Raw genomic sequence first — 26,205 nt, 5'->3', positions numbered from 1 at the left:
CCCTCCCCAGCATGCCCTGCAGCCTACACTGTGCAGTCAGGTATCCACCTCCCTGCTGAGAGTTCATGCTGGCACCCTCTGCCCAGCCTTGTCCATCTAGATAATGACTGAACTCAATCAAAACTGCTCAGTAAAAAGGTCAGGACACAGAACAAATGCCTAGTGTCAGAACACAGAGGTCCATGTGGGCAGAACCACCCTAAAGAGCTAGACTGAGTCCTCTGTCCATTTTTTCTAAAAAACCACTAAAATTTTATACAATGACTGTCTCGTGGTGCACTTGTAATTCAGTGCAGAGACCTTCTCCAGCCAACAGCGAGCCTGGGGCAGAACTTCAGAGCCTTCCAAGGCATTTCCTCCAGTAGGAATTTCTAGTCCTGCATGATACAGAACCACTGTGGGCGGAGGGGGTGGGGCTGGGGGTGGGCAGGCGACAAGCAGACTCAAGACAGAAATACACAAGTCTGGAAGCCTAGCCAAACTGGTCAAAATGACCAAAGCCACAGCCCCTCTCCACTCTACATCAGATCACCTGACTTGTTTGCTTAAAACCTGCATGGTATGTCCCATTTTTTCCCCTAAATCATCGGTAGAGCCCCTGAGGGCATGTCCAGTCTAGCCCCAGCATGACCTGCCAGCCACATCTGTGCTACTTACTCACTCAGCCTCTAGGTTCTAGCCATACCTGCCATCCACAGGGTGCCAGGTTTCCTCCTGTAACTGAACCCAGGTTCAGCTGCCTGCCACAACAAAAGCCAAACTTGTGAGACAGGTGCTGGTGAAGAGGAAAGAGGTTTATTCAAGTGCTAGCTCCCCAGGAAGATGGGGGACTCTTGTTCCAAAGCCCATTTTAACATCTCCGTGCCAGCAAAGGTTTTTATCTGGAAGGAGAGGGAAAGCAGAACAAAGAAATCGGGGGAAGGGGCTGTAGACATGCAGGATATCTTCCCATAGGCCTTGATGTGGATCTTTACAGTCAGCATCCTTGAGTTGGCCATCTGGTTTCTTATCAGCTGAATTCCTGGGGTCCTGAGGTCAGACTGCTTCCTAGGTTTGCACAGGGAGGGAAACTGCTGATTCCTGTAAAGTATACTAAAAAAAAAAAAAAAAAAAAAAAAAACCTTTTAGTTTAGCATGAAAGCTCTAGTTGCAAAAGAAAAATCAGGTTAGAGTAATAAGCTGGGATTTTGCACAGGCCATTCCCTTTGTTTGTAATTCCCCTTCTCTTGTAAATCACACCTCTGCCATGCTCTTTGTTTAGCTAATTCATTCTTCCCTCAAACTGCTGGTTCTCAGGGCAGCCCTTCCCAAGCCCCCAAATTAGGTCAGGTCTCCCTGTTTCCATCTTATAACACCCTGGGCTTTTCTTTCACAATTCTGCGTCCTGATGTGTGTGTGATTCTGTGATGACTGTCCATCTCATCTGCCCTTTGCCTTTCCAAGGCCATACTGTAGCACCATTGTTCTGGGTTCTGGTGCCATGCACTAGTTTTGCCTGTTTTTTGACTTTCCCTAAGTAGAATACCAGGGTGTACTTTTTAGAGCCTTTCTTCTTTTCCCCTATGACATATCTATGAGATTCATCTGTTGTTGAATAAAACAGTAGTCTATTATTCTTCATTGTTGCAAATATTTCATTATACAAATACACCACAGTTTTTCAAAACAAATATAACTGTTGGACATTTGACTTGTTTCCATCTGGGGCCTTAGAATAACACTGCTATGAACATTCTCGTAGATGCCTTTTGATGCACAGTGTGCACATTTTTTGTTGGATGTGTACATAGTATTGGCGGTGTGAGGTCATAGGATGTGCATACGCTCAGCCAAACAGTTTTCCCAAGTTGTCACACTGATTGCACTCCCGCAGCAGTGAATGGCACTTGCAGTGGCTCCACACCTTTCCCAACTCTTGGTAAAATCAATTTTATTTTAATTTGGGCCATTTGGGTGGTTTATGTAGTAAGCATGTCATTGCGGTGTCATATTATATTTCCCTGATGACCAGAGATGTTGAGTGTCTTTTCATATGCTCATAGGTCGTTTGCATCTTTTTCCTGGAGTGCTTTTTGAGCCTTTTACCCACTTTTAAAAATTGAGTTGCTTGTCATTGTCTTATTGATTTGTAGGAGTCTTTTATAAATTCTGGATAAGAGCCCTTGGTTATATATACGTTTGTATTGCATGTATCTATTACAGATGAGTTTGCTTTTCACTCTCTCAGTAGAATCTTTTGAGGAGCAAAGTTTTTTTACATTTAAAGTCCAGTTTATTCACATTTTCATTATGGTTAATGCCTATTTGTGTTCTGGGTTTTTTTTTTTTCTATCCTAAGATCATGAAGATATTCTCCTATGTTCTCTTCTAGAAGCTCCCGTGTTGTCTTTCATAGTTAGCTCTATGACCTATCTCAAATCGACTTTCTATGTATGGTGGAAGGCAGGGGTTGAGGTTCATTTTTCTCTACACCATGCTCGTGGGACTGAAGGCTGGTTCAGCTTCTCAGGAGCACTGTGTCGAAGTATCTACCTAAGTTAAGTATATGCCTGCAAGGATGTTCTTAGCCACTTTATTGATAATAGCCAAAAGCTGGAAATAATTTAGAGACCCATCAACAGGAGAATGGATAGATTGGGGTATAGTTATACAATGGAATTTGAGTCAGCAATAAAAAAAAAAGAACAAACTCTTGCTATACACAACGTTGCAAATGAACCTCACAGACATAATGTTGAGTGAACAAGCAGTGGTTACCTCTGGGGGAGGGAGTAGTATGCCATGGATATTAACTGGAAAGGGGCAGAGAAAAACCTTTTTAGGTGTTGGAAATGTGCTTTATTTCATCCAAGTAGTAGTTACGTGAGTACAATTCTAGGTAAAAATCCATAAAAGTCTGTGCTTACAATGAATGCACTTTACTATATTGTGTTATATCTCAATTAAAAAAAATAAGTAGCTCCTCTCTGCCATCACCTTCCCTTAATGTCCTTCTGATAATATACCAAAGACAGACCCATGCTGTGGCTGGAAACACCACTGTCTGACCCCGGAGGCATGTCTGCTGTTTGATCGTGCTCCCCGTTGGGCACCTCCATCCCTTGGGGAACCCCGCATTCTGTGATCTTTATTTTTCTTTTGATCTTTGGTTTTTATATTCTCAGGCACATCATTAGGCCTCTTCCAGGAGGGTGAACGTGGGCTTAATTCCAATTAACCCAATGATAATTCATTTTCCCCAGGCAGAGGTGCCTGTCACCACTCCCTTCCATACCAGCTGGATCCAGCCACCTCGGGGCCAGGCGGGGTACGAGGATGCAGTAGCGCAGAGCCTGGCACCACCTGCCCTGCCGGCTCTGGTTGAATTAGTACTTCCCTCCATAGAGACCCAGGAGGCCTTTCACCATTAAAAGGGACTTTCACTTATTGTCTTTATTTTTAAATGTTTTGTGGAAAATTAAAAGATAAGTGACTGTCAGGCAGCGCCTGAGCCAGCAACCCAGAGAGTGTCTGTGTTTTCTTCCAAGCCTGACCGGAGCCGGCCTGGAATCGACCCAGCGCTCCCCAGGCTCCTCTGCCTTCACTTATTCTCTGGGCTGCTCAATTCCTTTTAAGACACAAATTGATTGGGATAATTTTTGCTATTACTACAATTGCCATGGAAAGGGGGTGGGGGAACTGCATTCAGTCTGTGGACTCCTGCAATGACTGTGAACCATTGAGTTACTGTAAAATGACCAGAAAATGGATTTAAAATTGAAGCCACAAATAATGTAATTACTACAGTGTGTGCTCAGGGCTGCCAGAACAAGGGTTGGCTGCTGCCCTGGAAACATCTGGAGATAAAGCTGCTGCTGCTGCTCCTATTATAACCCCTGCCCTGGTCCCTTTGGGAAAACAGTGTTCTTCCAGATTGGGAAATTATTTAGAGGGTGGAAGTAACATGGAGGGAACAGAAATAGGGATGTGAAGAGTGGCCAAGGAAGGAAATAGGGGAAAGGCAGGACTGATGCCCCCTACCACCCCAAAGTGAGATCTGGTCACTACATCTCCAGCAGAGTGAAACCCAGAGGGGTCATGATCGTCATACCGACACCACCATCACCTTCCCTACAACCAGCATCGCTGTCACTGCCGTGACAACATCTTCATCCCCAGTCTCGTCAACACTCACATTGTCACCATCATCTCTACCATCCTCATCTCTGCTGCAGTCACAGCATTGACACCTTCATCATTGCCAATCTCATCATCACTCACATGGTCACCGTCATCTCTACCATCCTCATCACGGCTGCAGTCATAGCACTGAATCTTCTTCATCACCAATCTCATCAATGACATCAAAATTTTATCGCCTCCTCCCTCATTAACTTTTACACCACCATCGTTATTTCTACTGTCATTATCACAGTCACTGTCGTGGCATTGACATATTTATTATCATCAATCTTCTCATCATTATCCCACCACTACTTTGCAACATCAACATTATCGTCCACTTCACCCTCATTAATGGCATCACCAGGATCATCAACAGCCCCACAATATGGTCTTCACTGCTTCAACCATTATTATGATTCCCTTTACCATTATCACTACTATCAATGTGAAAATCTAAATTACTCCCTTCAAGATCACTCTGACGATCCTCCACATCATCATAATTTGTGGTTGATCCACTCTTCCCTGCCTCAGTCACACAGAGATACCCAGACCTTGGGCCTGCAGGGGACTGTGACCTAAAAGGCGAGCCGGGTGAGGGTGGGGGTGGCAGGGCAACACTTGCCTACCTGCTTCACTACCTAGGTCAAAGGGGAAAACCCAAAGCACAGGTTCTTGGAGATGGTAGTGAGAGGAAATGAGACACATAAGTCATTTGACTAAGTCATGAGTCGGAAGGTCCTAGAGGGAAAAGAGAAAGAGTAGAGACAGGAGGTGATGGGATAGAAACTAGGAGTACCAGAGGACAGCTAGAAGGTTCAAAACAAAGGCCGGGCATAGATCATTAGAGAAACCTGCAGATTTTATCAGGTTGCCATGGCCTCTGGCTTGGGCAAGAAGTGACCGGACCTGGACAGCTGTCACTTACTTTCTGTTACCACCTCCACCACATTGGTGTCCAGCCTCCATGGCTACCAAGTGACTCATGTGTGGTCTCTTCCCTCAGGCAGCATCTGCTCTTAAGGGGACAAAGTCGTGAGAGCAGACACTGACACACCCAGACAGCAGAAGGACAGCATGAACGGGCAGTGGGAGACAGATCAGAGACTGGCTTCCTTGGGACAAAGACACCGAAAAGAACTGTCCCTATATTGGTCAATTTACCAAGACACCCAGAGTTCCTATTTTTGAAGCATTTATTACCACTGAGGTTTGTCTCACACACAGTCACACCAAGTGCTGCCTAGGTTTGTGGACTCTAGGGTGACGATAACAGGGACAAAACAGTGCTTCCCTGACTTGGTCTCCAGTCCCACAACTGTAGGAGCACGGGAAAGCAACATGCACCCCTCTGTGCATCCTCTCCTGCACTTGGTATTGACCACAAGGAATCCTGGTGACCCAGGTGATGCTCTGTACTGGCCCTGTGGCTTCCCATACATGGCCACCCTGTTCCACGTTCCAGGCAGTTCCAGTAGACACCTAACAATAACTAGCCCCTCTCCCACCCTTGCAGAGTGCGGTATCTTTCACTGGCTCCATGAATGGCATTCTCTGGTGTTCTCAGGGGAAGTACAAATTTCAGGGGGGAAAAAAACCACTTGCTACAATATCTCCTGTTCCCAGGAAGCAGTGAGGGGGGAGAGAATACACATCAGTGGAGAGGAAAAATGCTCAAAGACCACACATTTTGATCAACCCTGTATCTTTCGATCCATTGGTATCACCCTTAGACCAAGCAAGAGGGCCCCTTTCCCAGGGCCTGTGCTTTGGAGATGCTGCCCTCACCCTCTTCGGGTCAACAGCACCTCCCAGAACAAGGGGTCAGTGGGACCAAGGGCACTTTTGCATTAGGACCCTTTGCCCTGCCCCTCTAATCTTTGTTCCAAGTGTCTAGAGCCCTGGATTTCCTGCACAATGGCCCTGCATGAGCCCCTTCCCTGCGCCATCTTACAGAGGGAGCCACTCTGCCATGGTCCCACTCACAGGCCCTATGTAAGCGTGACCAAGGGGCAGGTGTTTGCAGAGGTGTAGACAAAGCCCAGATGTAAGGGCAGGGATGTCCACAGAGAGAGAGCAAGGCCCCTTATGATACAAGGTGGAGCCAGTGGTCAAAGTGAAGGGGACAGGGTAGAGGTTGGTATCACCTCTCCCTGCCTCACTGCATGTGAGAAGTCTCTATCCTCACTTTCCAGGTTGTTATATCCTGACTTTCCAGGTTGTTGTGAAGGCATATTGTCAAGGACAGGGGGCAGGGCATGTTTTGTTTGTTAGCTTATAACATTTAACTACTTAGCCATACAGTAATGGGCCTCCATTTGTACTCTATCCCTGGGCCCTGCAAATCTTAGGGGTGGACCTAAGCCCACCTAAGCTATTCCCAGAGTCCCTTGAGGCAGTTAGGATGCATCTGAATTCACTAGGTATCCAGGCTTAAGTGCTCTCTGTGCATGTAGTTCATTCTCGTGGCCACAGACTAGTGAGTTTTCTGATGCTCTTCAGCTAGGGCTCTTCTGGTTACAAGTGACAGAAAACCAAATCCTAACTGGTGAAAGCCAAAGTAGAATGTATTGGTTCATATCACCAGAATCCACCAAAATTCCACCTGATCAGGGGCTCATATTTCTTTCTCTCTTTTGGCTCTGCTCACCTCCATACTCGCTGCATTCAAAGACAAGTACCACGCTTTCTTTTGTGTACAAGGTGGCTACTGTATCTCCAGATCTTACTTCCTCCCAGATCCAATCACAGAGGGAATGAGCCCCCTTCTCAGTGCCAGAGGTCTCATGGCATTCCATTGGCTCTGACTGATCACATGACCATCCTCTAAACCAATGGCTGTGGCCTAGCGTCTTAGTCATGGATTGGGAGTGGAAAAAGCAGTGGAACACGAAGGAAAAGTAGAGACAGTTTCCAGAAGAAAGGGCAGTGGCTCCTGGGGAGCCCTCCCCCTGATGCCCCTGAGAGGTTCCTTGTATGGATCTTTCAGGCACAATCCCTGTGTGAGCCTACATCCCCCTTCGAGCCCCAGCTGCCCTGGTCTTGCTTATTTCATGCTGTGTTGTGCCCATGGATGTTTGACTATCCCAGAAACATCTGCTGTCTGATCTTCCTGAGCCCCTGGGCTTCCCCCAAGAATGTGAACTGTCTGAAGTCAAGGATTCAGCATTCATTCACTCAGCAGATGTTGCTTAAGCCCCTACTCAAACCAGGAGCTGTTTCAAGCACTGTAGATACAGCAATAAGCCACACAGAGCAAGCCCTTGCCTCCTTGGAGCTTATGGTCAAGTGGGAGGTGAAGTCAACAAATGGACAAGACTTCTGGTGGTCATTTAATAAGGACATAAAGCAGAGTATGGGGTTGAGGAAGTGTGGCTGGATGGGAACTGCTATTACAGGTTGGGCTGTGATGCCTCTCTATTAAGACCCACAGACATGGATCTCTGGAAGAAGGGAGGGAGGGAAGGAGGGAGCCATGTGGATTTGAGGGAAGAACAGTCCAGCCAGAAGAGACAGCAAGTGTGTGAGGAACAACATGGAAGCCAGTGGGGCTTGAGTGCTGTGAGAAAAGGAGAGAATGATGGGAAAGGACTTCAGAAAAGTAGTGGGGGGTGGTGATGTTGGGGACAGGGGTGGGGAGGAGCTGCAACAAGTAGGGCTTTGTTGGTCACTCTTAAGGACTTTGGCTTTTATACTGAGTGGAACGGGAGCCCTTGGAACAAAGGAGTGATGTAATCCATTTAGGCTCTCTCCGGTGGCTGAGTGCAGAATAGATGGTAGAGAGGGTTGCTGAGGAAGCGGGAAGCCTTCTGCAGGAATCCAAGTGAAAGGCGATGGTGGCCTGGACTAGGGTAGGAGTGGCGAGAAGTGGTCAGACTCTGATATATTTCAAAGGTGAAGCAACAGGAGTTGATGTTGGATCGAGATGTGGGATGTTAAAGAATGAGAGGAGTCAAGACAGAACGAGGGTTTTTGGCGTAAAGCACCGGATGGGACAGTGGAGCTGCCATCTTCCGAGATGAGAGAGGCTGGGAGGAGAAGAGGGGTTACATTTTGGACTCGTTAGGTCTGAGATGCATCTTAGACATCCAAGTGGCAGTGTTCAGTGACAGGTGAGATGTACCAGTTGGATTTTAGGAAACAGATCAGGGCTGGAGATTTATGTTTAAAAGTCATCAGCAAGTAGGTATTTCATTTCTGTTTGTCGTTCACGTTCACACCCAGAACAGGGCATGGCACAGAGCTGGTGACACTAATCATGATGACGACAACATCAAAAGTAACCATCATGTCTATTTCATGAGCTCTGTGCTGAGGGTCTTACATGCATTATCTCATTCAACTTCCTATGATCCCGTGAGGCAGGGATCATTGTGACCCTGGTTTCCAGATGAGGAAACAGAGATTCAGAGAGATCGTCAGTCATCTACCCTCAGAGGTTTCCAGGTGCTGTTTTTCCATGTGTTTATGGGATGCTTCCAAACCCTAGCTACCTGACAAGACCCAGGCACTGACCCCTGCACCTTCCTTCCCTCCTGCTGCAGCCTGTGACCAGCTGGCACTGGGAGTGGTGGCGATCTTCGGGCCATCCCAGGGCTCCTGCACCAACGCCGTCCAGTCCATCTGCAATGCCCTGGAGGTTCCCCACATCCAGCTGCGCTGGAAGCACCACCCATTGGACAATAAGGACACCTTCTACGTGAACCTCTACCCTGACTACGCCTCTCTCAGCCACGCCATCCTTGACCTGGTTCAGTACCTCAAGTGGCGGTCGGCCACCGTGGTCTATGATGACAGTACAGGTGGGTGGCCAGGCCTGACCAGGCTGGGGGTAGGGTACAAGGGGGGCGGAAACCGAGGATAAGGCTCTTGACTGCTTGCCCAGCTCAGCTGCCCCTGGAATAAAGGCCTTCTCTCACACTCAAGCTTCACTCAGCCACATGGACACCTGTCCTAGCACTCACTCACAGCCCTGGACACAGCAGTCACACTCCCACCTCACTCAGCCCCAGCCCACCTCACACCTGCCTCACACCTTCCCCACCCACCCACCTCATCCCCAGCAGCATGCTCAAATCCATACTCAGCACACTCATCCCGCCCCCAGCACCTGCACAGTCGCGCCCACACCTGCCTGCTCTTACAGTCACACGTTTCCATCTGCAGCGAACATGTCCAGCACAGGCTTTGAACGCAGACACACAGCACATGTGTGCCAGCCCTGGTGCTTACTAGCTGGGCAGCACGGAGCTGTTTCCTCTCCTTTTCCTTCCCAACAGCTCCAGTCCCAAGACATTTCTTAGCCCCGCCTCTTACGAGTAAGCGACCTGGGCAAGTCTCTTAACCCATCAGGCCCCGCTCTGCCCATGCATCAAGTCAAGAGCCCCAGCTGCTTGTGAGTCAATGTCAGCTCGATTACCTCCTAATGCAGAGTGGGAATCATAAGGAGGGAAACCCTCAGAAGAGACATTCCAGAACTGTTGATTTAGCTTGGGATCCTACTAGCATCTACTGAGGTCCCAAAGCACCAGACAGAAGATCCCGGAAGCCAGGGACACCCACCCCTCTCAGTGCCCCCTGCACAAGGTCCCTGCCATTGAGGAGCACTCCTGCCCAGCTCTGGGTTGCCTCCAGTGTTTCTGCAGCCCTGCACATTTATTGGTTGTAACATACCACTGTGAATGATTGTCTTTGAGCCTGTGTCTGCTTCCAGGCCGTGAGCTTTCACTGCCTCCGGGGTTTAGCACAGGGCCTGGTATGATGCAGATGTTTATAAAGGTCTGTTGAACTGAAGTGAATTGAATCAAATTGAAAATCAAGTCGATATAAATGATAATTAAATTTCATTAGGAAGGAGTGTGTTGGGCTCTGATAAGGGAGAAGAAACGAGAATGTAGTTATACCATCTTATTTTGAAAAGTTAATCATGTTGTAGGGCAGTGGGTGTCTACCCAGAGGTTGCTGGTCATTCTAGGCCATCAGAGCTAAGTGTTGAGTGACAGGTACATGAAGTCAGGGCTCAGGATACTTGGGGAGAGGAAGTTCTGTGGCCTTGACTAGTCTGGACTGACTGACAGAGGACAGAGACATGAATGCGCTGGGTCTTGAGGATGGGTGGACAGGGCGAGGAGTCAGGAGCGCATAACCGGAGGAGGCAGTGGCGTGAGCAAGAATGAGGATGGCTGCCTGTGCATGGCCATCGTGTCGAGGGGACAACCTGGCTGGGAGAGAGAATTCAAGTATTGTAGGAGCCACAAGGATCTTTCTTTTTTCTTTTTTTCTTCACTTTTTAAAAATTGTTTTTCTATTACAGTTGTCCCAACTTTCCCCCATTGCTCTCCCCTGCTCCGCCCACCCCCCCCCCCCCCAGTTAATCCCCACGCTGTTGTCCATGTTCATGGCCATGTTCATTATACATGTTTCTTGACTAGACCCGTCCCCTTCTTTCCCCGCGCAATGTGATGTGTGCCTCTTATCAGGGAGGAAAGTCTGTCTTAGAACCTCCTAGCAGACTACCCAGTGCAGCTCACTGAACATGCCTGCTACCCAGAGCACAGTCAGATGGGAATGGGATTGCCGCTGCCTGGCTCCTCCCAATCTCAAGTCATCCCGTGGGACTGACACATTGCCACCCAGGCAAAATCATGGTTCACTTAGCATGTTAGAAGGGGGTACGCCAGTTATCTTGTTACAGTACAGACGCTGCTTGATTTATGATAGGTTTATATCCTAATAACTTGGTCTAGAGGCGCAAAGATTGGGTCTCGGATTTTGACCCCACTGCTAGCATGCTGCAAAACCTTGAGGAGGTCCCTAAACCTCTCTGGGCCTCAGTTCCTTCTGCTGTAACACTGGAAGAAAAGTCCCTCTTCTGCATGCTTTCTAGGACAGGGAGATGGTGACGTTGGGTAATGAATGTGGAAGTGCTTTGTAAGTGAAAAGCGTGCTTCCAACATGATTCACTGCAGATATTTTGAGAGAGATTGATTAGGGAAGCGGCCAGGAAGGAAAGCTCATCTCGGTCAAACGAAAGAGCCCAGTCTTCTGTTGGGGTTGGCTGAGATGAGCCTCTGGTCTCCTTTGGGAGCACACTGATGGGAAGGAGGTCTGACATTTGCTGCTGGAGAATGTGGGTCACCGTATATTACATGGGGCAGTGCGCTTGGTTGACAGGAAGACTCTGGGGGCCTCTGCTCCAGTATCCAGGCTGTCCCCGTCCTCATGTCCTGGGTCCCCAAAGCCCATGTGCCTACTGATGCTGTGCATGAGTCTGAAAACTGAGCAAGTAGGAGCAAAGGGTGCACTGAGGGCTTTGTGGGGTGACAGGTGTGAATGTGAGTAACGGGGCGGCATCGGTCAGCCACACTAAGCATTTCTGAGATGAATTTCGGAGGGGTAAAGCTGGGTGTGTGTTTGAGGGGAGCTTGTGACCCCACCCTCCTCTGCTAAGGTCCACTGAGATCCTTGTCCTCTTCCCTGTCAAGCCTGGTGACAGGAGGCACTGGGCCCCTATCAATCTGGCTGCTCAGGACTCCAGAGTCCTCTCCCAACACAGCCACCTGACTCTGAGGCCTCCCAGGGGGCCGGGGCTTCCTGATGCCCACAGCCATGGCAAAGCTTGTTTGGGAGCTCTCTAGGGGTCTTAGATCCCAGGGCTATAGTTCTGTCCTCTCCAGCACAGTGAAATGAAGGTCACCAACCAGACAGCTTTCCTGACATCCACCCCTCAGGAATGGGAGTGAGAGGCTGACCCAACCCAAGCATGTGTACCTGAAATAGCTTTGGAAATGCGGGCTCTCTGTTGGAAGGCTTCTGAAGTGGGCTGTCTTGGGGGAGGAGGGGTTGGCGCTGAGAGGGTAGGGGACTCTGTCCAGACAGGGGACGCTAGAACAGTTGATTGCAAACTTTAATCCAGCCAAAGTAGTTTAAGGGGAAAAGGCAGGGTGGGGGGCAGATTTTGTCAGCTGCCTTAACGGGAAAGTTCAGGAGTAAATTTAGCTTCAGGTACTGTTCGATCCAGAGGCTCAAGTGGGCATCATCAGGACTCACTTTCTCTCTCTGTTTGGCTCCTCTGATCTCTGCCCTGTTGGAATCTTTCTCAGGTTCTGTGTGGTGACTCCCAGATTTACTTCCCCTCTATTTGGAGTTAAATGGAAAGGGGGATACCTCTTACCATTTACTCTAGCACATTTCTGGAAGCCACTCTGAGAGGACCAGCTGGTGCCACGTGCCCATCTTTAAGCCTATACTTAGGCCTGATTGGCCATGCTGGGGTCACATGTTGTGCCTTGGGAGTTGGGGATGGATTCTTCCCAGTCATAGGGACTCAGAAAGAAGGAAGCTTGTTCCCCAAAGGAAATCAGAGTGTTGTTGTTGGGGGCATGGAGCACAGCTGAATGCCCAGTGCAGCCAGGACTCAGACACTGAGCCCTGACTATGAGCCAGGGGTCTAGCAGGTGGTGGTGGTGGTGGCAGTGGATAAGGACCTGCTTGGGCCCCTGGCTTTGTGCTGGCTTTGCCTCTGCCTGCAGTGGGGTTGGGGGTAGAGAGCAGCCAACAGGCTTGCTTCCAGGCTAAGCAGAGAGGCGTCAGCAAGAATGAACCTTGAAATAGGGACGGAAATGAACTTAATTAGACCTGTGCAAACCATTTGTCTCTAGGAAGTGACATTTAGTTTTCCCTGGAAGTCCGCAGATTAAGTGGTTTTGCAAATGCTAAGGTGGAGGATGGATTTTTCAGTGTGGGGAGGAATAAAACCCAGTAAGTCAATCCAATTATGAAATTTGTGGTGAGTACCACTTAAGTCCCAGGCTCTGTGCTAGGCACTGGGGGGCCCAGCCGCTCATGTTAAAGAGTCTGGGACAGGACCAGGGGAGTGAGATGAGGCCAGAGGAGGCTAGTGCTAGGGGAGAAGGCCACCGAGTTGGGGCAGGGAGAGATCTCACCTGGACAGAACACTAAGGGGAGGCTTCATGGTTGCATTGAGCTGAAAGAATGGGTTAGGTTTACCGAGCAGTCTGCCCTCGGGGGGTGGGGCGGGGTGGGGTGGGGGTGGGGGCTGGGCACAGATACCACCTGCACTCACCCAGTCCAAACTTTGGTACAGTTGAGTGTGGAGCTGCCACTTGTGCCTGCATCCTGGAAGCAGGTTGCTCAGGGTGTTTAGGAAGATTATGTCCCATGCTTCACCATGTTGCAAGGGCAGAAGATGAAGACGGGGTGGCATTTGGGTCAGACTCCATAAGCCTCTACTCCCATTTTGGGTTGGAGAGGAGCAGGTGGGTGTAGTCAGTGAGAATTTGCTCTCTGTCTATGCCTATTTTTGAATCTACATGTGTGTATATGTGTCTGTGTGTGCACACATCTACCTAATATATACACATATTTATCTGCCCAAGCACAAGCTCTGTCTCTATCAACATGCATGTAAACATGTTTGTGTGTGCACATGCATCTACGTGCATGTGCAGGCATGCACAGCTGAGTGCACATGTCTATACCTGAGTGTGCTAGTGCCTATGTCAGGACATGTGTGGCTGTGGCCGTGCATGTGCACATATCTCTGTGGGCCACAATTCCGTGTCTGCAGACCTGTGGCCACAGATGTGTATGTGTACATGAGTCTGCCATGCCTATAACTGTGTATACATGAGTACATGCATGTCTTTTGTGCCCCGGGGCCTCTCAGGGCTCATCCGACTGCAGGAGCTCATCATGGCCCCATCAAGATACAACATCCGCCTGAAGATCCGCCAGCTGCCCCTCGACTCTGACGACTCGCGCCCCCTGCTCAAGGAGATGAAGCGAGGCCGGGAATTCCGCATCATCTTCGATTGCAGCCACACCATGGCTGCCCAGATCCTTAAGCAGGTGCGTGAGCGCTGGCCAGCGAGATGGATGCTTGGGACCTGCCTGCCCCCTTCCCCAAGTACAAGTGTGATGTCGGCCAGACCCCAGTTTACCCCGTAGTCTGCCTCCTGCTGGCTGTATGACCTTGGGCAGTCACTTTACCTGCCTCTCTGAGCCTCTGTCTCACCAGCAGCAAAATCAACACAGTGGTCTTTACGCAGTTCGAGTTGGTGTGAGGATGGAATAAGACAGTGGATGAGCAGCCACAGCCAGGCTTGGCACGTGAAGGGTGCTGAGGAAATGCTGCTTTCTGTGCCAGCTCTGTCCAGGTGGGAGGCAGGGACTGCAGAAAGGGGCCTGAAGCCACATGGGACAGGACACTTTAGGAGGCGCAGAGGCCTGGTTGTCTCAGGAACAGCCCCCAGAACACCTCACTGCCTCTTCCAGAGACTCATCCCCATGGCCCACGGCACTTGGTGTCACTCTCCCATTGCTAGGAGGTTTGTAGAGGTTCCTCGCACCATCTGCTCGGCTCTGCAGTGGCAGTTGGAGAGGAGAATGGCTCCCACTCCTGGTCGGGCCCCTGGTCCTGGACACAGCCTAGTGTGGCATGCTGGGAACGAGGGCCAAGCTCTGCAAGCCTCCTAACAAAGAAACAGATAAATTGCCCACAACCCCTTCCAAGGGTGCCACGGAGAAACCAGAACACACCGACGGGAGCCAAAAGGCAAGGAATTGGTCCCAGAAAGCATCCCTGGTGATTGGAGGAGGTATTCTGGGGGGTCTTGACACATGACACCTCGAGAGGCCGGTGGCCGGGAGGGCACATGTAGTACAGTGGAAGAGGTGCTGAGCAAGGGCTGGGAGTAGTTCAAGGCCCAGGTTGGAGGTGGGGCTCAAGTCCCATCCTTCATTGCAGCCCACAAGGGGTACCCAAGAGAATGGCAGCCTCAGTTGTCCCCTGAAGAAGCCCCACACCAGCCTCCTTCACCTGCTGATTATAAAGCTCATTGGAGAATTTGAGTCCTCCTTTTACCAAGAGCAAGTGGCTGCAGAGTCACCCCCTCCTCTATGGGTGGAGTGAGTTGTCCCTACCTCACACGGTTACAGAGGATTCAGGGAGAGGAGGCAAGGAAAGAATTTATCCTGATGCTGACGCATGGTCAGCACTGGGTGCGGGGCGGCTTTAAAGTCATGGTCAAGGGGACACCACTCCCCAGCAATCCCTTAACCCCACTCTCCCAGCCAACTGTGTCCAGAGCATCCCTTCTCTTCCCGGCGTGTGTACCAATAATGGTGACAATTACAACCTGGGGTCACTAAGGAGTCTGAGCAAAGTACACATAGCTCCTCATTTCCTGCCACCCTGGGCAGTGGGGTTGGTTACTGTGCCCAGCTGGCAGGTGAGGAAACTGAGGCTCCAGGGGAAAGTCGCGGGCCCTAGGTCACCCAGCCTGCATGTCCGCATTTACTCCCAGGTCTGTCTCAATTGAAAACATAATTTAAAATGAAGATTCCAGGCTCAGCTAAACACTGAACTACACAAAGACAAGAGTGCCTGCCAACCGAGGACTTCTCTGAGCCTTTCACCTGTGGATGCGGGTTGTCAATCTCCACGAGAGAGAGCAAATGTGTGGCATTTTCTAAGTGCACTTGACCCAGTGACATTTTTCCTTCAGAGCACTTTGTGGGCTCAACATTCTGAAGAACTCTGTAGAAAATGCATATAGTCATTAGTATTATAGATTAGAGACTTCTAATATACAAAATGTATAAAATGTAGGCTTCACCATGGTATACAGTAATTCCACAGCAGTCACGTGGCCTGGTTTGTGGTCAGCCCTTGCTGGGAGGCTGAGGCAGAGGACAGACCCTCCTCTTGGGCTGGGCGGGGCAGGTCGGGGAGGGACCCCTGAACACCTTTCTTCAGACCTGGGATGCTGAGCTCAGGGAGTGGAGTCAGGGCTCCTGAGAAGGTGTCTCGGACTGTGCAGCAGGCCCAGAGATGCTCTCTAAAAAGATGGACAACCAGGCCCTGCCCAGCCCTGCCCAGCCCTACAGAATTTGGAATCTTTGGAGAGTGTGGCCCAAGAGTCTGCATTTTAATCTGTTCCAAGTGATTGTACTGCTCGCTCACGTGTGAAATCCACTGCTGTCTGCCAGCCAGTCCCGGTCACTGTGTGGAAGGGGTCTCAGAGAATATCCCCCTCTGAGTGGCCAGCTTCCCCTAACCCACTGTCAGTCTGTCCCGCCAGCCAGTCCTCACCCTGGGGTGGCCTGGGAGGGGGATGCTCGAGTGTCCCTGCAGCTCGTTGATGCTCTGCTCTCTCGCAGGCCATGGCCATGGGCATGATGACCGAGTACTACCACTTCATATTCACCACTCTGGTAATGTACCTCCGGGTCCTGCTGGGGCTGGGGGTGGGGCTCCCTTGGAACATGGTCAGCCTTGCAGGGACAGGTGCTGCAGCTCGAGGAGATCTGAGCTGGACCTGCCTTCCTAAGGCTGGAGGTGTGCCCTCAAGTATAGGCACAGAGATGTCTTGGTGGCCCGCCCACGTGGTGAAGTTACATTATGTGTGACTAAGGGCAAGGACTCTGGAACCTGCCAGTGTGAACAGAAGCCCCTCTGCTGACCGGCCATGAGACCTTGGGGAAGTCATTTAACCTCCCTGCCTCAGTTTCTTCCTCTGCAAAATGGGCATAGCAATGGTTTCTACCTCCTAAGATGATTGTGAGAACCCAGTAAATGAATAAAGTAAATGCTGAAGGCAGTTCCTCGTTCATGGAAGAGCTGCGGGAGTATTAGCTCACATTATGCTGACCCTTGGCTCCTAGCCCTAGCCCACGCATGTCTCAGGCCTCTCACAACAACAAGAATGGCCAGTTTGGATTCCTATAGCATCCACATCAGAGTCTGCCCACTCACTGTCAGCTGAGCCAGCCCACCTGCAGGCTCCAGATGGGTCCTGTCCAAACTCTGAGAACATTTAGGGCCATTTAAACCCATTAGGATAATTAGCTGTGGTCTGAGATCAGCAGAACAAAGAGATCCCTGTGCCAAAGGAGCACCAACACCCAGACTCCCTGCCTTGCATCCAGGTGCCTTCTGACCTCACAGGGGCTTGGGGTGGACTCTTCCCACCCCAAGTGACAGCACTGCCAGCCGCGCTGTTGCTGAAACAAGCACCCACAGTCTGCATCAGCCTTGCCGCTGCAGCTCTGCCGGCCTCCGACTGTGTTCCTTCATTCGTCCAGCACCCAGCTGACGTTCCTTCCTGAGCTGTGTGCTTAGCCGAGCATCTCAAGATGACGGGCACTGAGGCCCCGCCCTCAAGGAGCTCCCATCCTGTCCAGTCTGCATCTCTCTGTCCAGCTTATACAGCAGGCTTGTGCCTTCACAGGCTTCAACAGATGGCCGTGGGGCAGAGTGGAAGGAGAGGCCAGATGTTGAGGGCCTAGTGGAACGTGGAAAATTTGAGGCAGGCTTTATTGGAAAGCAGATGCTTGAACTGGGCCTTTAAGGATCAGTAGAAGCTCTCCAAGTAAAAAGAGGGAGGATGTGCCACATAGAGGGAACAGCATAAGCAAAGGCTAGGAGGCAGGTCAGCTCTCTGGTGGAGAGCTGGAGCTGGCTCGCTCTGGCAGACCGTGGGAGCGAATTGTGTTCATCTCTTCCCAACTCCACGTTTAGTAATATCACATAGATGGCTGGAAATTGGCTGCCATGGGAGTATTCATACTACAGAAGTTGGTAAAAACTACAAATTAGGGGTTTTTACCCCTTATCCCCTGAGAGCTGGTTGTTAAGCATTTACCAGCACACCACTGCTTGGCACTTTCCCTCCACCCCGCACCCACTGCGCCCTGTACCCATGGCAGAGCTCAGGAACCACCTTGCATATTCTCCTGATCCAGGGCTCAGACCTGGAGACCTGCCAGGGGGCATGCAAGCAGGAAGGGATCCCAGAAGCTGGTGACTGAGACCAGACACCTTTCTCCCTAGTCCCTTCTGGGTTTCTGCCCACCCAAGCTGGCTTCTCCCAGCCATGCTATATCCTGGAAAGTCATTGGAGGCTGAAGGATGAGGCCACCAGGTCCCTGGCATTCCACCTCTGTGTGGAGTTGCAGGGAGGGCAGAGGAGCAAGGCTGGGAAGGTGCGGTGGGGCACATTCCAGGAGCCCAAAGCCCTGTCCCTGGCACAGCAGCCCTGTCCACTCTGTCCTGGGCTCCTCGAGGGCTGAGACCAACTTCTGGCCATTCGGGGTCCAATCAGCAGTTTAGCTCTGTGTCAGTAGTTCAGCTCACACCTATATCCCGCTGGCTCAGGTCCCTGAGTTCTCACCACTCTGAGTTGCTATGACAAAGCCCTTGGGTCCATGATGAGAAAATACAGGGGAGGGACCAGGGGACATTGTAGGAGCAGGCAGATGGGCCAGGACTGCTGAGGTCCACTGCAGACCATGCCCATCTACCCTGCACACACGAGGGGAGCAAGCCTTGGACGCACAGATAAGGATGAGAGTCCCTGCTCTATCATGGGTGCGGATTACTTAACTCCCTGGGTCTCCGTTTTCTTGTCTATAAAATGAGAATAAGTCGCTGTGATGGCTCAGGGCCTCAGATCCATTGTTTGGTCTTTTTTGGGTGTAAGGAGCAGAACTTATTCAAGTCACCTGAAGTCATTAGTTAAGGGTTCAGGGGTTTGAGAATCAGCCATCAGGACACAAGAGCAGACAGGAAGGATGGTTCTAGATCCAAAGCAACTCTGGATCTGACAGAATGAGGGTTCCAACCCTTTGCACTGAGACGTAGCCAGTCTCTGCCTCCTGGCCCCTCTCTCCCTATTGCTTCCTCCCCCTGCTCTTGGCCTCTGCTCCTTAATTGAAGTTTCCATCCCCAGAAACTTCCGCACATCACAGCTGCCCTGGGCTCGTCACATTCCCGCCGACCGTCCATTCCACCTCTGCCACCTCATCCTCTTGAGTGCTGCCCACCTCCCCCATGTCGGACTGCTGACTGGCCAAGCCCCAGTCAGTATTTCTCACTAGGGCACTATATAGGCATTTGGGGCTGGATAGTGCATTATTCCAGAATGTTCTGCCCACCATAAATGCCACCCTGTATTTTCAAATGTCCCTAGAGTGCTTGCTGGGGCATCAGCCAGAATGTAAAAACCACCCTTGGGACAGGTGACCACTCCTTGGCCCATCAGCTGAGGTCTGTTGGTGGGAGGTGGCGGTGTGCATTGGGCTCACAGAATCCAAGACATGGGCGCCACACAGAAAGCGTGGGGCACGGGGAGTTCCTTTTAGAAACAGCAGGAACAAAATTCACACATCTCATCCACCCCTGAGCGTGACCCCTCGCCCACTCTGTCCACACAGGGCCTGCGGTTAAGCCCACTCAATGGTTAGGCTTTCTTCCTGGTCCTAGCTCTGAGCATTCCATTAAAGCCATCTCCACAGGGCTCATGCCTCACTCCGAGGCCAGAAGGGGTGTCCCCTCAGGGCCTGCAGAGTTGGACCCGCAGCCCTGTAGCCCAGCCTCCTAGGCAAGAGTCTGTGGAAGGCAGTGCCCCAGTTCCCTCCTCGTCAGTGCAGTGCCATTGCCCAGTGAGGGTCACAGCTGGAGTTCTTTCAGGGAGGAGCAGTGTCTGCTTCTCAGTTTTCATTTCCTTAATTCAGTCATTCATTTACTCACTTAGCTAACAGCCTATTCAAATGCTCTCTAGGTCCTCGGTACTGAGCTAGTGTAATGCAGAGGCTTCCAGCCAGGAGCTGTACTTGTATTCATGATATTAAAAAAAAAAAAAATTCTGGAGGACCAGCAGATGTGGACCTGCCATTTTATTATTCACTTTACCGATGGTGGCAGGGCGGGCAAGAGAGGCTGCACCCCACCTCCAGCCTTGGTGCTACTTATAGGGTTAGGGAGGGCGTGGCAGCAGTAGAGGGAACAGCAGTGGCAAGTGGAAATTCTCCAGGTTTGTGATAAACACAGGAGCCTTGAGACACAGAGGCCTTGAGAGGGCTGGGACATCCAGATACAGACTGTTTTCCTCATTCCTCATGGCTGCTGGCCAGTCAGCCACCTGTTCTTTGAGGTTGTGGAGGGGTCATGTCCTGAGCTACCCCACAGCTAGGCACTTGGATATGAAGGGGTGTGCAGAGATGGATTCAACACAAAGCGTTCCAGCTGGTAGGCTTCCTTCCATACATATATCAAGGACTGGACCCGATTCACCTCTGTATCTCCAATACGTTGGTAGGTGCTCACAAATGTCTGAATGAATAAATGACTACAATACGAAGTAGTAAGTAATCAGTGAAATTGTCAGCATCTTTGTCACAGCAACAGTTAAGACCATACACCCTGGCGCCAGCCTGTGCACCTGAATTATAATTGAGAGTCTTTCACTCCCTCGGGCAGGTCACCTCACCTCTCTAAGCCTCATCTATAAAACTGTAGAATAACCGTACAACCCATAGGATGGTTGTGCTGAGCATTAAATATGTTGACATTAGTAAAGCGCTTAGAAAAGTGCTTGGCATTTAATTCTCTGTATGAGTTAAATCGATTAATTAAATAAACTCCTGCTTACGTTTTCTGTGTACTCAGCATACCTTATCTCATCCAAACGCAACCCTCCAAGGGAGGTATAGCTCTCCCCGTTTTACAGAAGAGTAGAAACCGAGGCTCAGAGAGGTCGCCCAGCAAGAAAGAGGTGGAGCAAGGGTTGCTTTTGGCTGGGAGCTGTCCAGCTCCAAGCCTCTGCGGAAGCCTGTCGTGCTGAAAGCCTGCAAGAAGTTGCCTGGTCTTCCCTGGCTGTGATGGTCCCGGCCCGGTGATTGACACTAATAGAGTCAACAGAGCCTCCACAAATCCCAGCAGAGCCCACACTTCACAGGTTCCAAAGCCCTTTCTTCACATCACCGACTTTCCTCTTCACAGAGCAGAGTTTGCGTTCCCTGCTGATTGATGGGAAAGCCTGGGACCAGAGAGGTTGAGTGACTGCCCAGAATCTCACAGCAGATCACTGACAGAGGCCTTGGCTTCTGACTTCCAGTCTTGCTCACGGCTGTTCCAGTGGGCTTCCCTTCCTCCCCACGCCTCTCTGAGACTCAAGGAAAACAGATCTTTCCAGGGACCACAGACCCTCCAATACAAAAGTTCTGCGGTGGAGTGTTTTGCGGGGTGGGCAGCTACCAGGGTGCCTCCCAGCAGCCCTCCACATGCCAGGGCACCGCCATGTCCCCTGGGTCCTCTCCCCCAACCCATGGCCCCCTTCCAGCTCCAATTCCAGGACCTTCCTTCTAGCCTCGCTGACTTAAGAGCCTACCTGGAGATTCTACCTCTGCCCGTTGGTCAGCCATGGCTGCATTGGGAAGGAAGGCAGTGGCATTTGGCATTTATCTCCTTCCCTTTAGGAAACCCATGTCACCAACCCTTCGCCTCTAAAAAATCCTCCAAATTTTCTTCTCCCATGCAGAAGACATTTTAATCACCCCAGCTGCCATTATCTGTCCCAGCCAGCTTCGAGCCATTCCCAGATAACCCCACGTTAATCAGCCCCAGCTGAGCCCCTGGTACATGTCACGTGTAGGTAAAAGCCTGGAGGTGAAAAAAGAATTATAATAAATTAATAGATAAGCAATCACAATTAATGCCACTTCCCAGCAATAACAGTTATATCATGGGGAAGATATTTTCATCTGTCATTCCTTAAGGCGATGTTTTCCGAGCTTCAGCTTCTACCCAGTCAGACCCATGGGGTGCTAATGAATTAGTCTATTATGTTATGCTGAATGTTTCTAAAAGGTCCCTCGTCGATACTGAATTCAGTGTGTCAACATTTGGCATGGAGAACAGCAACTTTCTGCCAAGCAGCAAGGTTGCGCACAGTTCACTGTGTACAGCATTTGAGGTCTCAGCCTGGGGCAGTTTGGATAAAAAAAATTGGAACTGGACAAAGAGGCCTCTTTACCAGCTCCCTGTTGTCACTGCCCTCATGTCACAGGATGGCGCATTTGGTGCCACAAGTCCTCCAGCACTTTGCAGCAAAGCCTGGCCAGGCTCGAGGTGACAGGGAGGAAGGTGACCCCAGCACGGCCACCCCATCGTGCCGCCTCCCAGGCTGTGTGTGGTCGCCTAGCAGGGGTGCCCCACCCATGATCCTCAGGCCGCATGCGGCCTGGGGTGGCTATGAATGCAGCCCAACATAAAATTGTAAATTTACTTAAAACATGATGAGATTTTTTTTGTTTTCCTTAGTGTTTGTGTAGTTAATGTGTGGCCCAAGACAACTCTTCACTGTGGCCCAGAGATGCCAAAATGTCAGACGCCCTTGGTACAGCCTGTGCGTGTCAGCAGACCAAGGCTGCACCTGGAGACCGGAAGAGCTATTGTTACCAGCACCCAAGTCCCCACTAAAGCCAAAGATGCCACCCTTCCCACTGAGTCCAGTTGTCTTCTGGTCCTAGAGGAGGGAGAGCCAAGTCACAGAGGCCCTACCCAGGCTAATGCTTTGGCATCTTTCAGGCCTTAGGTGTCACATACACACAGAATTGGAGAGGAGGCTGAGCCCCGCACAGGGGATGAGTGAGGAGGACGCCCCCCTGGGGGCAGAGCTCAGCTTCTCTCCCATGGCCCCAACAGTTCAACTCTGGCCCCAGACTTGGAGACACCACTTTGCAAAACAAAATCCCCCCATCTTTTCAGACCTACCTCCTTCAAAAGTGGTTTAGTTCCTAAAACAATCCTCTTGCAGGTTTCATCCTCCACCCCCGGTAATTTACCAAACCACTTCTCACTTCAGCCTCATCAAGAGCACGCCCTGAGAGCAGGGTGTGAAACACTAGTCTCTCCACCTCAGACTCTTCCCAGGGATGTGTAGGTGCCCCAGAAAGCTTCTTGCTTAAGCTGAGCCTTCCTTCCACTTTGGTTGACAGGAGTATTTGGCTCAAGGGCTCATACAGGAGACAGACCCGGACAAAGACCATTGTTATCAGTGGGGTAAATTCCCAAAGGCCCCAGGGTCAGAGCAGACACACCCCTGACCCACCCTATCGTACACATGTACAGTGTAGAGGCGTAGTCAGGGAGGCCTCCCACAAAAGGCAACACTTGAGCTGAACCTCAGAAAATAGCCCACCCAAGAAGAGTTGAGAAGACAGTTGCTCTAGCCTAGGGATCAAACACACACAAAGGTACTGGCTCAGGGAATGAGAAGCCACATGATGGGGCAGGGGCCTGTGAGGAATGGGAAAAGGGGACGAAAATAGTTTAGTGTTTCTGGGCAAGAAAATGGGAGGGAAGGAAAGTGAGTGGGAAGAAAAGTGAGGCTGGAGGGACTAAGAGCTTTGTAAACTATACAAAGGAATTTGTACTTTTTTCTGAGAAGGCAATAAGGATCCATTGAAATATGCCTAGCACAGGAGTGACAAGGATTCATCCTTCAGAAAGACCCCTCTGAATGCCAGGGGGTGGGGGACGCATTGACTGTAATATAAACTTGGAGCTGGGGGGATATGTATTATCATAAGGCAGAGAGGGTTTAATGTCATTGCTCCCCATCATGTAGCCTTGAGCATAAGACCTAATCTCTCTGCAATTCAGTTCTCTAAAATTGGGTGATAATACCACCCTTCTTGTAAGATAGGGCTGTGAACTGTGTTAATACATAGAAGATACTTAGAACAAAGCCTGTGGTTCTGAGGTTTATAGGTGCTCAATAAACGTTAGCTCATCCTGATTGTCTTTATGTTGCCAAGAGGGCCAAGGCAGGAAGGAAATAACATTTGCCTCTCTCCTCCAGTAACCCAGTAATGTCCCTGGGGGCTCTGTCTATTAGGTACCAGGTGTGTTCTCAGCCCATCTCTTAACCCCTTTCTTCCTCATGACAACCCTATTGTCGTAGGTACTACTGTCATCCCCATTTTGCAAATGAGGAAACCGGGGCAATGAGAGCAGATGAAACTTGAACCTAGTTGGCCTGGCCTCATGGTTTCTATTCCTCACCATTCCCTGGGGTCACCGCAGTGAGCTGTATTCTGGGAGGAGCCATGGGAAGAGAAGCCTTCCTCCCAGCTGTGTCCTCCCCAGCCCTTGCTGCTCCCCTTCTGGTCCCACAGGTATCCCCATCTAAGCCCAAACCTCACTCTATGTGTTTCCTAGTCAGAAGTAATAGCTTAGATGAATGGTTTTTCAAAACACAGGTGTTCCAGGCCCCACCCAGATGTTCTGTGGCCTATGTGTTCCCCAAAAAGCTCCAAAGACACTTGTGATGAATATCTTGTCTTTGACAATGACTGTGAACATAAAGCACAGTGATTTTTGAGTAGAACAGACAATGGTGTACTAGTAAATGTGAACAACCACCTCCCCAAAAGGTGGGGAAAAGCCAGGTTTGTAGTGCTTGCCAATTTCTGTGGTGTAAATACTCCCATGATGGTGAATATGAAGCTACTAATGTGATGCCACCGAACGCAGAGTCAAGGAGAAGTGCTAACTGAGCTCTCACAAGCTAGTGTGAGCCAGCTCCAACACACCATTGAAACAGACTTGAAACAGAGTACAAATTCTGCTCTACCTTGATGAGCTTTATGACTGTAGGCAACTCCCCTCACCCCTCTGGCCTTGTTTCTTCATCCGTAGAAAAGGGATACTGTTAAAAACCCACTTTACAAGTGATCATGGAGATTAGATGATACACTCTCCATACAGGACTGAGCAAAGCGACCGCCCTGCATTCCCACTGAGATTAAGGCCACATAGACACACTCTGGCCAGTTCAGTAGAGATCTCCCATCTGCTCAAGACTCTGCTTCCCACTCCCACGCAGCCCCTTACCCATCCCAAACCCTGGCCTAGAATCAGGGCCATATTTTGGGGGCAAGGCTGGGACCAAACTTTCTTGCTTGTGCTCAAGCCTGTCTAAGCCTGTTCCCTACTCCCTAAACCTGCCAAGAGGAAACCAACAGTGCATTTCAGAAGGGTTCAGGAAGAACAGGATGAGTTTAACATCAGGAAGATTTCAGAGACCAGAGGAAGCCAGCACAGAGTGAGAGCCGCTCTGTGGCTCCAGGTTTTATCACTTGTCACCTTTCCACGAGCCATCATCAACTTAACCGAAGCACAAACTTGGATGGGGCCAGGTGTTCCTCCTGATGTCTGCAGCCATGGAGAGGCAAGGGGGTGTCCCCAGCCACTATCCCAAAGCATGGGGTGGAGTGACTAAGCCTGAGGACCCAGGAGAGAGGACAAACAAGGGGTCAGCAGCTTGGCAGGGGAAGATTGTAGAGAATAGAGAGTAGGTGAGGAAGAGCTCAGACAACAACCTTTGGACTCAGTTTGCCCACTAGTGGGATGGGACTGACCTAGAGTGTCAAAGTATATTTTTTCAAACAGTTTAAAAAATAGACTATAAAATGAAAGCTGTGCCAAAGATGCATCAACTCATTAACAATGGCACCAGTAAGGCGGCAGTGCTGGCTCAAGGGGCTTTGGAGGGACTGCATACTTTGGTATTTGGTGGGGAAAAACAGAGCAAGGCTGCTAGGTTAGATACAAAATGGATTAACATCCCAGAGGGCAATAAAACCACAACTGTGGAGTTTATCTCTTTTATGGACAAAACTCTAGATGTGAACTCAAGGTCTGAGCCTGCCTTTAGCCAGTAGCTGAGAGTGAAGTCAAACCCAGGTGTGTTCTCTGGGAGAATCGCACAACCCTGGGCGGGCAGGTAAACCATGTTTCCATGCTGTTCTCCTGCCTTATTTTCAAGTTTGGGGCAAGTTTTCCTAATGGGACAGAGCTCTGTTCTGCTCATGTTACCACACCCCAGCGCCCACACACCATCTCTTTTCAGCGTTGCACCTGGCTTCTCCCTCTGTGTCTGACCCCCTTCCCTGGAGCTGCAGGGGGAGGCTGAGGCTGGGCTGCCCCATGCAGTAAGGCCTGTTTTCCTGGCCTGCCCATTGCACCAGACTGGACATGGCCCGGCCGCAGACAGACAGGCTCACCACCCATCAGCGGAGTCTAGGAGGCAGGGGGTGAGGAGGCCCTGGCTTGTGATGGAGACAAGGGGAGGGGAGGAGACAAGGGCAGTTGTACTCTTTGAATCCCTGGCAGAAAAGATTTTTAAAATACCCTCCTTTGGGAAATAAAATACTTCCTTCAGCCTCACTCTG

General features: G+C 50.4%; 1 protein-coding gene across 2 annotated transcripts in view; it reads left to right on the top strand.

The window, feature by feature from the left end:
• GRIK3 (glutamate ionotropic receptor kainate type subunit 3) overlaps positions 1-26,205 on the top strand; it is a 210,623-nt gene that overhangs the window by 132,766 nt on the left and 51,652 nt on the right. For both annotated transcript variants that reach the window (XM_054571562.1, XM_054571563.1), the window contains exons 3-5: positions 8,709-8,966; positions 13,853-14,034; positions 16,348-16,401. In XM_054571562.1, the coding sequence (XP_054427537.1) occupies positions 8,709-8,966; positions 13,853-14,034; positions 16,348-16,401 (494 nt within the window). The remainder of the gene's footprint in view (positions 1-8,708; positions 8,967-13,852; positions 14,035-16,347; positions 16,402-26,205) is intronic.

This window comes from Pteronotus mesoamericanus, unplaced genomic scaffold (assembly GCF_021234165.1).
Source record: "Pteronotus mesoamericanus isolate MK-2021 breed Mesoamerican mustached bat unplaced genomic scaffold, CSHL_Meso_final contig_221, whole genome shotgun sequence".
In the NCBI taxonomy this organism is placed as follows: domain Eukaryota; kingdom Metazoa; phylum Chordata; class Mammalia; order Chiroptera; family Mormoopidae; genus Pteronotus; species Pteronotus mesoamericanus.
The sequence above is the reverse complement of the archived record's forward strand: the minus strand, read 5'-3'. Positions and strand labels throughout refer to the sequence as shown.